At 40.6% G+C, this 13,240-nt stretch overlaps 1 protein-coding gene across 3 annotated transcripts in view; it reads right to left on the bottom strand.

Annotated features, from left to right (window-relative positions):
- prkar1b (protein kinase, cAMP-dependent, regulatory, type I, beta) overlaps positions 1-13,240 on the bottom strand; it is a 163,805-nt gene that overhangs the window by 47,248 nt on the left and 103,317 nt on the right. For all 3 annotated transcript variants that reach the window (XM_057860739.1, XM_057860741.1, XM_057860740.1), the window contains one exon: positions 12,161-12,222. In XM_057860739.1, the coding sequence (XP_057716722.1) occupies positions 12,161-12,222 (62 nt within the window). The remainder of the gene's footprint in view (positions 1-12,160; positions 12,223-13,240) is intronic.

Here is a 13,240-nt window from a genome sequence, read left to right as displayed (position 1 = left end):
TGTTGTTTTCATCAACGATGACGATAACGAAAATATTTCGTCAGCCAAACATTTTTTCATGACGACGACGAGCTGAAAACGTGTCTTGGGAGACCAAAACATAACAAGCAGGACTGAACGGGCCCTCGCAGTTTGGTGCAACTCGGACCTAACGCAACTCAGGCTGATGGCAGATCGTCCCCCTCTCATCATCTCATAAGAAACTAACATGTGTTCAGAACTTTCCTCTTTTTTTCTGGATGGAGCCTCTTTGGTGTTGTGTGAGTGGCTGACAGAGATGTTTTTGTATACCCCAAGATAAGAAATACATTCACACACCTAGGTGAAAAAACCCTTATGGGAGAGGGTCCATTCAAAAAAGAGGCGCGACTGAGCTGTGGAACCACACTTTTATTCGACCAAGTGTGCCAAATTTCATGGCTTTATAAGCTGCCTAAGTCCATAAATTCCTTTTAATGGTGAACAAATGGTTAGCAAACGGCAAAAGAAATAGACATGTGGACATATGCCTTAAAATGCCTTGTAATGTAGTATGACAAAAGGTCTTATAACTACACTGACCAACCTGGAAGGAACTGGACATGTTTAAGTAAAATGAGTGACTTTCTGTTGCCCCTAGTTGGCACTATGGATTGATGAAACATTTTATTTATTTATTCATGGACTAAAACTTTTTAAGTTCACAGACGAAAACACTTTGAGTAATTGTCGACTTAAAACATACAGGGGATCCAGTTTGACGATGGAATTCCATTCTGTCAGGGAAATTCAACTTTGAACTCCAAGACTAGTATCAACTAGATATCAAGGGTACAAAGTGATGTGATTCAGCCAGGAGCTGTGATCACCCAGAAGTAAAAAGAAGTACAATAGAAGCTGGACATTTATACTGTTGTAAGGGCGTTACTGAAGCATGCTTACTGTGAAACGATACCTACGAAAACGAAAGTGAAACTTAAGTATCAACCCTGGTGGTTTTCCACAGAAAAACATCGTGAATTACGACCTTGGAAAACTAGCCGTAGCTGGCACGAAAAGGGAGTGAAAATCTGATAAGACAGTCGACAGAAACTCTTTGTATTATGTTCAAAGAAATACAGCACATAAACATGGATGAATACAGTCTAACAAATGAATATAGTATCGCAGCAGTTACGTGTTTTATAAGCATGAAAAAAAATTCTTTCACACATTCCTAAAGCAGTGAGGTAGCCAACATTTGAACTCCGGTTGTAGACTATGGTTATCGTTCCCAAACAAAGTACTCCAGTCATATTTACACTAATATTTTGCATGAGGGTTGTCACTTTCAACAAGAGGTTGCGCTAGACTTTTTCGTTGTCTGTCATTTTGACTGACAGTGTCATAAAAATCCGGTCATAATCTATTTTTACCCGTCACTTACATTTTTAAGATGATAATAATGACATATTCAATAGTATTTAGTTTTCATTCATTTTTAATTAATATTCTGTCCGAACAAGCTTAACAAGAGGCAAACAGACAGCGGAGTGCACCAATCAGCGACGGGCAGACGTGCCGTTAGCAAAGCGACGAGGGCAGGACGAGGGACTTGCGCACGGAAGTAAACATACGAGGAGAACGGAGTTTATTCAACATGGCTAGCGCGAGACGGACTGTTGTCAATGACTCGTGTCGATGTGTTTTAGCTCATTTAAAACTGAATTTACCGCGGATTGGAACATATTCTCGGCTGTACCGTTCGCCATCCGTGTTGCTGTAGAGACGACTTTCGGCGCGCAAGAGTGACGTTGCTCGTGAAGAACACGTCACGCAAATAAACAAATCTGATTTGTCGATTGATTTTGTACCTACTCGAGAGGCTGTGTCCCAGACTTTTCTCTCAGTGTTTGAAAAATACTGGGAGAACAGTCTGGCCGTGCCAGGCAAACACTCACTTGCCTTGACATTTTTCCGAGTAAAGCCAACGACGTCATGCATCAAGAGAGACAATAGCTAATTAATATGCTCACTCGCCACTCTGTGGTCTGGGGTGTGAATTGCAACCTGTCAAAATGACAGATGGACTTCAGTTTTTTCCGTCACTGTTTTAAAAAACCAGTCAACGACGGAAAATATTCGGTTAACGTGACCCCTGCTCTCAACCATCTAGCATCTCCGTGAAGTTGGAGCCCATCAGACGCAAATTTATCTAAAAATGATGTCAATCGTTTGTGCTACGTTTGTGCTTATTTGTGCTGCTATCGTCTCTGAGAAATATTTATTCAGAGTGAGGACGTCACGCAAACCCCCATTTATTGCAAAATGGACCCGACATGGTGCCGTTCGTATATGCTACGTTTGTGCTGTAAAAAATTTCATTTGTCCTGCTATCGTTTTATAGATATTGAGATATTAATTTCAGGTGACGACGTAAATCGCAGCCTCTCCGTCGTGGCTGACGGAGCATACCAACTCTCTCAATACATGAGCGGTGTCCCATCAACTAGCGCAAACGTACAGTGGGGAGAACAAGTATTTGATACACTTCCAATGGGAAAACCCACAGGCAGTGTGTCAAGTACTTGTTCTCCCCACTGTAGTACAAATGAATGGCACCCCTTTGGGTCCATTTTACCGTAAATGGGGGGCTATGAGTCATGTCATCACTCGAAATTAATATCTAAATATCTCTAAAGTAGGGCTGCAGCTATCGATTATTTAGCAGTCGATTAGTCAATGAACTAGTTAGTTTGAATAATCGAGTAAAAAATTGATGTACCTGAGCTGAGCCTCAAATGGTATAAAACTAAATAAAAACTCCAACAAAAGAACAATTGGCAAACGTAACACAGCAAAAGTCTGCTAGCTTAAATGCTATAAAATGCTAACTTTTTTTTTTTTTTTACAATGCTCTTAACAAATGGTTCAAACACATATTCCCACAAAAACGGCTAAATATACTTATAAACTAAATTAGAATGCATTAGAAAAAAATTAGCTCAAACAAAAACTTAGCTTATGTTGGTCTTAACAGGGAGCAGCTGGATTCAGCCATGTGAAACGAGTTGTCATATTCACTGTTGCCACTAAAGTGCACTGTATCCAACCAAATCAATAGAACTAAATGCAAACACTTTCAAACCAACCCGTTACACTGCCACTTTAATTAAACGAATAGTCCATGCAGCAAAGTTTATTTCGAATAATTTTCCAATCGAATTACTCGAGTTAATCGTTGCAACACTACTATAGAATGATAGCAGCACAGACGAAAACTTGCATAGCACAAACGAGTACAAACCTAGCACCAATAAGGTTCCGTTCCATTGTAAATGGGGGACTGTGTGATGTCATCACTCAAAATTAATACCTCATTATCTCAAAAACGATAGCAGCACAATTTTTTTTTACAGCACAAACGACGCATAAACGATTGACACGATGTTTAGCCATTTTTAATCAAAAAGGGGTCTGTTTGACTTCAGATTGACTTATTAAAGAATTGTTACTATCTTAAAAATGATAGCACCACAAACAAAATGTTTTACAGCACAAACGTAGCACAATATTTGCGTCTGATGGGGGGTCAACTTCACGGAGGTCAATCTAACCTATCGATTACGTAAATAATTTGGACATTTTCACCATGTAGTCAAAGCATCCACTTTTTACTGATTTCTTTTCATGACTTTTGAGTTCTCCAAAACCTTTCAGAATCTCTATCAGCATCACGTCTGCAGATAAGCGCGAAACAAACCAATTTCTCTAATTCGGCCTGTGTTACATGGTGCTCGGGGGAACTTATTTGAAAAGATTAACATGAGCACGGTGACACCACACCCAACACCACAATAAGCGAGACTCAAGTGGGTAATGACGCATGAGCATACATGACACAAGTATGCGCGTGTATGCATTTGTTGGTACTAAAACAAGGCGATTATGTGTGTGTTCACCTGAGCAGTTGAAAGGCAGTGTGCAAAAGTTCACAGGAGTTCACACGGCTAATTAATGCTGAGCGGAGGGCGCTCGTTCATCATGCGGGTCTATTTGTCACGGAAAATGATCCTTGTCCGTCCGAGTGGACACGCACACACAACCTGCTGTAACCTGGTCACCCAATTCCCTCTCACCCTTTCATCTCTTGCCTGCCTTCCATTTTTTCTCGCTCACTCCGTCTTTCTTTTCTTCTGCTCTTCCTGTCTTTTATCATCTCCGAGCCAACTCGAGCGCTCCTTATGCCTTTGAGCTCAGGCAAATATTTGACCACAATCTGCACATACTCACACAAATTCAGGCCTAGCGCGGCTACGGCCATTCTTAATGGTGTAATTCATGGTTGGAAAACAGTGCAGTGGTATTTGGAAAGGTTAATATCGTTATTCCAAACCCAAAAGGAAATCGGGTATTTTGGATTGCATGTGAAATTTATATCATGTTACAATTTGCACATTTGAGACATTGCCGCTTAGGGAGTAAGTTGGCTCCTCCTCAGAGTTGGTGAGACTGTTCATGAGCAGTGTTGTTACAATATAACGGAGTTACTAACGGTGTTATTTTTTTCAGTAGTGAGTAATCTAATTAATTACTTTTCTCATCTTGGCAACGCCGTTACCGTTATTGAGGCGGGAAAGGCGTGCGTTACTATGCGTTACTAAGTTGGTTGAATAAAAAAAGTCAGTGAAACGGACTCACGGAGACGAGAGAGCAGAGCAGGAGTGGGAAAGACGCCGTTGCAAACGCGATGCTTGGTGGCTCCAATAATACCTGACTGTAACCTACAAACTACGCCCACATGATACGGTAGATATCACATATTATAGAACTAGATGCAGTGATAGACACGGCTGCATTGGCAACATGTTTTAAGGACTACATGCGTTAGTAAACAGCCGCCATCTTAAAGCAGAAACCTCTCAGGAAGGCTCTGTTGTAGAGATCCTTCCTAGCGAACCTACTTTTTTTTTTTTAAATGGTCTAAAATGGTCCTAAATTGGCAAAATCTTGACTTAAATCTATCTTTAAATGATAAAACTGTTTTAAAACTTAAACATGTTGAAAGTAGACAGAAGGGAACTAATGCAATAGCGGGAGCAATTTTAACAACTTTAACGGTTGATTCACAACTTTAAATGACTTCCACACATAGCAAAGGCTACTATCTAGTTATCGCAATACCCTTGTGTCTAGTTAAGTGGAGGGTAAAGAATTGGGCTAGGGCCAATTGTCCCAAAAACCCTTTAAACTTCCCATTGTGTGACTTTTTTTTTTTTTTTTAATGAGAAAAAAAAAAAAAGAAAATTATCACTAGTCACTTTGCCAAGTAACTAATTACTCTTAAATTCTGGTAACTGAGTTACTAACGCACTTACTTTTTGTGAGAAGTAATTTGGAACTGTAATTAATTACTTTTTTAAAGTAAAATTAACAACACTGTTCATGAGACATATGAGTGTCAGGGAAATTCAATTTTGAACTCCAAGACATGTGTCAACTCGATAGCTCGATGACAAATGAATCAGACCAACCATGGATTGCTTGCTTCGAAGACTTTATATAAAAATTTGATATATCAAGGATACCCTAGCGTGATCCGGCAAGGAGCCGTGAACACGCAAGAGTACAAAGAAATACAATTGAGGCTGGACATTTATACTGTTGAAAGGGCGTTACCCAAGGATGCTTACTGTGAAACGATACCTCTGAAAACGAAAGTGGAACTTAAGTATCAACTCTGGTGGTTTTCCACAGAAAAACATCGTGACTTACAACCTTGAGAACCTGGCCGTGGCTGGCACCAAAAGGTAGTTGAAATCTGATAAGACAGTCAACAGAACCTCTTTGTATTATGTTAAAAGAAATACAATACAACACGAACCTGGATGAATCGTCTAACAAATGAATATAGTATCACACAAGTAATGCGTTTTATAAACGTGAATAAAATTTCTTTCACAATGAGATCTGAAGTTATCAAAATTGTTTCCTTTCCTTTCCATGTTACAGTGTGCACATTAGAGAAATTGCCACTTAGGGAGTTAGTTGGATCCTCCTCAGAACTGATGAGACTGTTCATGAGACATATGAGATCTGAAGTTATCAAAATTTTGAGTTTCCATTCACGGGCGTGGTCTGAGCGGGATGCCAAAGACGGCTTTTTTTGTTTGTTTTTTTGCAAAACGCCAAATTCAGTAATTGACTAATAACTCCCTGATCCAAGGTTCAATCTTTTCATATTTGACATGCATGTGAGGTATCCCAGCCTGAACACGACTGCATTGAAATATCACCCATTTGGCCTGGCGCCCCCTTGTGGGAACAGGAAAAGCCTTTTTTACGAGACAGGCTCCTCCTCCAAGGGAAAAAATCAATTGACTTCAAACCTACATGAGAGGAGCCTTAAGACATGTTCAGGTGTGTGATGAAAATACTGAGGTTTGGTTGAAGCAGAAGGGTCCAAACAGGAAAGTGAAAATGACCATTGCCATTTTGTGTCACCATAAATTTTGAACAGTCACAACTTGCCAGATATGCAACATATCTGTGCCAAACTTCCCGTGCTTGTTGAGAGTCGTAGCCTGATGGGTACCGTAGGGGTAATTTGCATCAACCCTACAGTGCCAATTAGTGGTGACAGAAAGGACTTTTCATAAAGGTCCCTCCTATTAGTTTTTTTCAATGTAGAGCAATGAAAATTGGGAAGTTGATACCTTGTGCAAAACTGCTCCAAAAAGTCTCTTACACCTATATTCCAAACCCAACAGGAAATTAGGTATTTTGGATTGAATGTGAAATTTATATCATGTTACAGTGTGCACATTTGAGAAATTGCCACTTAAGGAGTTAGTTGGATCCTCCTAAGAATTGGTGAGACGGTTCATGAGATATATGAGATCTAAAGTTATCAACATTTTGAGATTACATTCACGGGCCTGGTCTGGGCGGGGTGCCAAAGACTGCTATTTTTTTGGGCAAAATGCCAAATTCAGTAATTGACTAATAACTCCCTGATCCAAGGTTTAATCTTTTCATATCTGACATGTATGTGAGGCATCCCAGCCTGAACACGACTGCATTGAAATATTACCCATTCGGACTGGCGCCCCCTAGTGGGAACAGGAAATGCCCTTTTTTACGAGACAGGCTCATTCTCCGAGGGAAAAAAACAATTGACTTCAAACCTACATGAGAGTAGCCTTAAGACGTGTTCAGGTGCCTGATGAACAATACTGAGGTTTGGTCAAAGCAGAAGGGTCCAAACAGGAACGTGAGTTTTGTCTCACCACAAATTTTGAACAGTCATAACTTGCCAGATATACAACATATCTGCGCCAAACTTCCCGTGCTTGTTGAGAGTTGTACATTGAAGGGTAAAGTAGGTGTCATTTGCATCAACCCTACAGTGCCAACTAGCGGTGACAGAAAGTACTTTTCAAAAAGGTCTCTCATTTTGGGTTTTTTCAACGTAGAGCAATGAAATTTGGAGAGTCAATACCTTGTGCAAAACAATACCATAAAGTATCTTGCACCTATATTCCAAACCCAACAGAAATTAAGTATTTTGGATCGAATGTGAAATTTTTAGCGATTTACAGCAGGGGTGAGTAAACTATTCCACAAAGGGCCACAGTGGGTGCAGGTTTTTTTTCATACCCATCATGAGGACAGCCTTTCACCAATCTGGTTTCTTACAAGTGCCATCAGTTGATTGCAGTCAGGTGCTTCTCGTTTCCGCTGAAACCTCATTGGTTAAACTGTCTGTGCTGAAACAGTTGGAACAAAGACCAGGACCCACTGCGGCCCTTGAGGACTGGTTTGCCCACCCCTGATTTACAGGGTGCACGCACATTAAAGACCTTGGCGCCTACGGAGTTAGTTGGATCCTCCTCAAAATTGGTAAGACCGTTCATGAGACATATTAGATCTTAAGTTTTCAAGATGGTGAGTTTTCATTTATGGGCCTGACTTGGGCAGGGTGCAAAACTTTGGCCTATTTTTTTAGGCAAAACGCCACATTCAGCAATTGACTAATAACTCCCTGATCCAAGGTTCAATCTTTTCATATCTGACATGTATGTGAGGTATTCAAACCAGAACATGACTGGATTGAAATATTATTCATTAGGCCTGGCACCCCGTGCTGGGAACAGGAAACATCTTTATTACTAGACAGGCTCCTCCTCCAAGGGAAAAAAAATCAATTGACCTCAAACCTGAATCAGCAGGGTCCAGAGAAGAAAGTAAAAATGACCGTCGCCATTTTGTCTCGCACAAATTTTGAACAGTCATAACCTGGCCGATATACAATATATATCTGCACCAAACTTCGCGAGCTTGTCGAGAGACGTACCCTGAAGGGTCCCGTAGGGGTCATTTGCATCAACTCTACAGCGCCAACTAGTGACCTCATTTTACTTATACATGTCCAGTTCCTTTCAGGTTGGTCAGAGTTGTTACAAGACCTTTTGTCATACTACATTTAAAAACCCATGTCCACGCCTCTGTCCGTTACCATGACAACCCTTTAATCACCATTAAAAGGAAGATTTTTTCAGGGACTTAGGCAGCCTATAGAGTCACGAAATTTGGCACACTTTGTCAAATCGGCCCGATAAGATTCATTTTAGTTTTGAATAAGGGTGTGGCTGCACAGCTCAGTAGCGCCTCCTTTTTTGTCGGACCCATTACAATAGGGTTTTTTCACATAGGTGTGTGAATGTATTTCTCAACACAAAAAAAACGGCACGTTAGTTTCTCATGGGATGATGAGCGGGGGATGATCTGCCACCATTGTGAGTTCACAAAACTAACAAGAATGGATTGAAATTAAAGACACTAAACTAATTTTCATGTTTTCTGCGCAGAATCGATATTTACACGTCAAAATAACAAAAATGATATGTCTTGTTTTTGTTTTATTTAACCCAACATGTGGAAAGTAGGGTTGTCAAAATTATCGCGTTAACGGGCGGTAATTAATTTTTTTAAATTAATCACGTTAAAATATTCGACGCAATTAACGTACATGCCCCGCTCAAACAGATTAAAATGTCATCACAGTTTCATGTCAATTTGTTACTTGTGTTTTTTAGTGTTTTGTCGCCCTCTGCTGGCGCTTGCGTGCGACTGATTTTATGGGTTTCAGCATCATGAGCATTGTGAGCATTGTGTAATTATTGACATCAACAATGGCGAGCTACTAGTTTATTTTTTGATTGATATTTTTTGAAATTTTACAAATTTTATTAAAACGAAAACATTAAGAGGGGTTTTATTATAAAATGTCTATAACTTGTACAAACATTTATCTTTTAAGAACTACAAGTCTTTCTATCCATGGATCGCTTTAACGGAATGTTAATGTTAATGCCATCTTGTTGATTTATTGGTATAATGAACAAATACAGCACTTATGTAAAGTATGTTGAATGTATATATCCATCTTGTGTCTTATGTTTCCATTCCAACAATTTATAAAAAAATATGTCATATTTTATAGATGGTTTGAATTGCGATTAATTACGATTAATTAATTTTTAAGCTGTGATTAACTCGATTAAAAAATGTAATCGTTTGACAGCCCTAGGAAAAACTAATACTAAACCTAATGAAAACTAAAACAATTTCAAGAAAAAAGGTACTCCAAACTTTACATATCAACAATGGAATTTTACTCTCTAGTAAATGTTCCCTTTATTTAAACAGGTCCCAGGCCACGGTCGATAACTTGTAACCCATGTCTAAATAAGTATTAGATGGCCTAGGAGCTTGGGTGGCTTCTTGAAGGTATACAGTAGTAGTCAAGACATGAGCGATGACATCAGTTCTGTGAACACTGCATACCTTCTCACTCTATAGTGTATATAACAATGGACTGTCTGGAACGGAGGGGCCTGCAAACTGGACCAGACTCATTATCTCCAAATTAGGACTGATATACTCTGCATTTCAGACGCCAAAGCTTTGAATGGGACTTGACTGTTTAGTACAGTTTAACCCTTTTTCGGGCAAGTCACAATGTTTTGGATTTAAAAACTACAAGAAAAAAAATCATTGCTTCAAGTCCTGGTGTCAACATCACATATTAGGTCGTGTAGGCCTCTTTATGTTCAGTGGCGGAGCCAATGTGAATAGGGCCCGGGTGCGATCGGTAAAAATGGGCCCCCTGAGGTGATTGTCTGGTGGGTTGGGTCCTCGGGGATGATTGTTTGCGGGCCTTTCAAGATGATCGTCTGATTTGTGAGGCGGGGGCAGTGCTAATTCTGCTGGCAACAACCAGTTAAAGAGTATGTCATGCCCTGGGAAAATGTTAATATTCCATCATTTATCCATAAACGCATGCCTTTTGTATTCATATCATGCCACTTCGTGTAATTACACACAAGAAAATGAGAGAAATTTGGCTCGATTGTCAAGCTAAAACGACCGGCGCCCGAGATCTGGCAGATTGTGTGCGTGACGTGACGACAAGTGAAGAGAGTGCCACCGGCCACTAGGGGGGCAGCGCCTGTCTGCATCAATATAATTCCTTCTAGTGACGGGAGAATTAGGGGTGTTTTGAGCTGTTTATGCTGATGCATTGTGTTCGTCCTGCACATATTCCAGGTTCCCTCATGAAGAAACACCCCTCGTTGTCAATAAAAGAGAATTCAGAATTGACAGTGAGGGGTGTTTCTTCAACAAGAAAAAGGCTCAGTGCTTTAATACTGAATGGCGGCGATGATGGCAGACAATTTCATTTCTAGTTTCAGCGACGAATCCGACGTAGAAGGACGTAACGAATGTTCATCTAATGGTGACGAGGAGAGTTACAAAACTTTAATCGGTGTTTTAGGTTACCAATTTGAGCCCAAACGAACGCCAATGCAGCGTAATGAAACGGTCAGTGAGGGGAGCAATGACACTGATGAAACATCGGCAGCAGATCGTGTGGGAAACACCAATGATTTGTTTTGCATTTCTTTTTGTGAAGCTGATACACCGTGACTGCAAAATAAAGGAATGCATAGAATAATTATCATTTATTGCGCTATCATAGCTTTTCGCTCTGCCAACAGACACAAATATGAATGGGATCAGAGGATTTGTTCTATATATTTTACGAACGATAATTTATACATGTGTCCAGTCCTGTATCCAATGCGTGACATTTTTTTATTATAAAAGAGTACTCACTCTGGCCATTTCGAGCTTGGCTGCTCCCCTCCTTTGCTTAGCCTTAGCCTTCTTTGCCAGTCATCATCCTCTTTCTTGATATCTCGGGACATTTAGGTGGCTGCGCGTGTATGGTGGGCACCGCATGAGCAGCAATCTTTTAGCAAAACCCGATTTCACTTGTCCATAGTTGGAGAAGCTTTCAGGTGGAAAATGCGCACCATAGAAAACCGTGCCGGAGGCTGTGTCTAGAAAATTAGCCCTCTTTGCACGGACGAACTTTACCCATTGTCTGCGTAGTCCAGCTTTTTTTTTTCGCGTTCAGGAACTCATGGATACTATATTCCGATAAATAGCTATTTGTACACCACATAGCACAGCAGTTTTGAACCATTCTAGTGATGTTTTGGTCAAACAAACCCGAACGCTACTCTCTCGTCGATAAAAAAACAATGGCACCTGGCTCCGCCTCGACTTTCATTCACTTGTCGTGACGTCCCCGCCCCATTCGGCTGTTTCCGGAACACTTTTGGAAATGTTAGTCATTTTCGATCTATTTTCGATAATTGCTCATTAATGTGATTGATTTTTTTGTTAACTTTATCAATATTTGTTATCTTGGCACATAACGGTTCTATTGATGTCTCACACCCCCTTTACTGTTACATACCCTTTAAGACAGAATTTGTAGATCCAAATGGGATCATCTTAGCTTTTATTCTCTCCCCTAGCTACCCATTTAGAAAGTTCTTGTTTCCCTTCCATGTCATCCAATCAGAACGGAGTGTCTCGCCTCTGTAATTAGTCAGCGTCTATTTGGTTTCCCTGTCTCCATGTGTTAGACTCTGTCATTGTTGTCTATCCGTCATGTCGTCGCAGTATTTTAGGGCCTTAACATATTTCTAAGTGTCTCCTGCCCTGCATTTTTGGTGCACCAGTCTGGACCGCACAACACTTATTATGGCGATCTTGTTGCTCATGAACACTACAACTACACAATTGTAAGTGTCAAAGTATATAAATTCCGGCCTCAAATACATACCTTGCTGGATCACAGTTTCCCCGGCGATGTGCGTCACGGGGAACATGGCGTCGAATATGTCGCTGAAAAGAGGAGGGGAAAACAGTGAGTATCCTTTCACACTCAAAAGAACACTGTGTGTACGCTTGTTTGTTCGACTGCGCGGTGGAATGAGGGGGACAAGAGCGAAGAGCCATAATCACTGCGTTAACTCTGTCATCTGAGGCCATTATTCACCGGCTATCACGCAGCCGAGCCGAAGAGGACGAGCGTGGAACTCCGAATGACCCCGAGGCGCACACAACGACACGCCCAGATGACTGATTTATTTACGTTCAACTTCACACATAAAGAAGAGCGGTTCTGCAACCACGATCCTATCAGTCTCAAAATACAGTGGACGTCTATCGCTGTCAATGGTAGGGAAAGAGTTGAAAAAAAAAAAGTGTTTTATGCGACGTATGCTAGGTTTGCGAGCAGAAAATTACAAGACCTACAGTGGTATAAAGTATTTGAACCTTTTGGAATTTCTCACATTTCTGCATAAAATCCCTAACAAATGTGACACCTACCATTATAGGGCTCGAGCGTCCCCAACAGGTGGATGACGTCAGTGGGAGACTGGGCTCATCGGTTTTACTATTCAGCCCATTGAGGGGGAATTATTCAGAACGAGGAAAACGCGACGAAGAGAGCTGCAAAATGTCATTGTTTCTGTCTCTTTACTTCAATATTTTTACAGGATATTGTATTTATCTAAGTATTTTCCCCAATTGCTAAATAAATGGCATGGTCATGACAAATAACAGTCTTGTGCTAAATGGAATATGAAATCATAAAAATGCATTTATTCAGGACGACATGGCAAAATTACTCAATAATGGTCAAAACTGTCGACTTCACCTTTACTCTCGCACCTCCCGAACGATATTTTATGACACCTAAATCGGACATATGTCATTTCCCTTCCCCGGCTTCTGAGAATGTAAACAAACCAAGAGGCGTGACAGCTAGCCAGCATGCTAACCCGAACCGAGTGATGTTTCAAAGTCTTCGAAGCAGAAAATAACTTATAACTAGCCCGGATTATTTGACATGACA

Source organism: Corythoichthys intestinalis, chromosome 16 (assembly GCF_030265065.1).
Source record: "Corythoichthys intestinalis isolate RoL2023-P3 chromosome 16, ASM3026506v1, whole genome shotgun sequence".
In the NCBI taxonomy this organism is placed as follows: domain Eukaryota; kingdom Metazoa; phylum Chordata; class Actinopteri; order Syngnathiformes; family Syngnathidae; genus Corythoichthys; species Corythoichthys intestinalis.
This window is presented reverse-complemented; position numbering and strand designations above follow the sequence as displayed.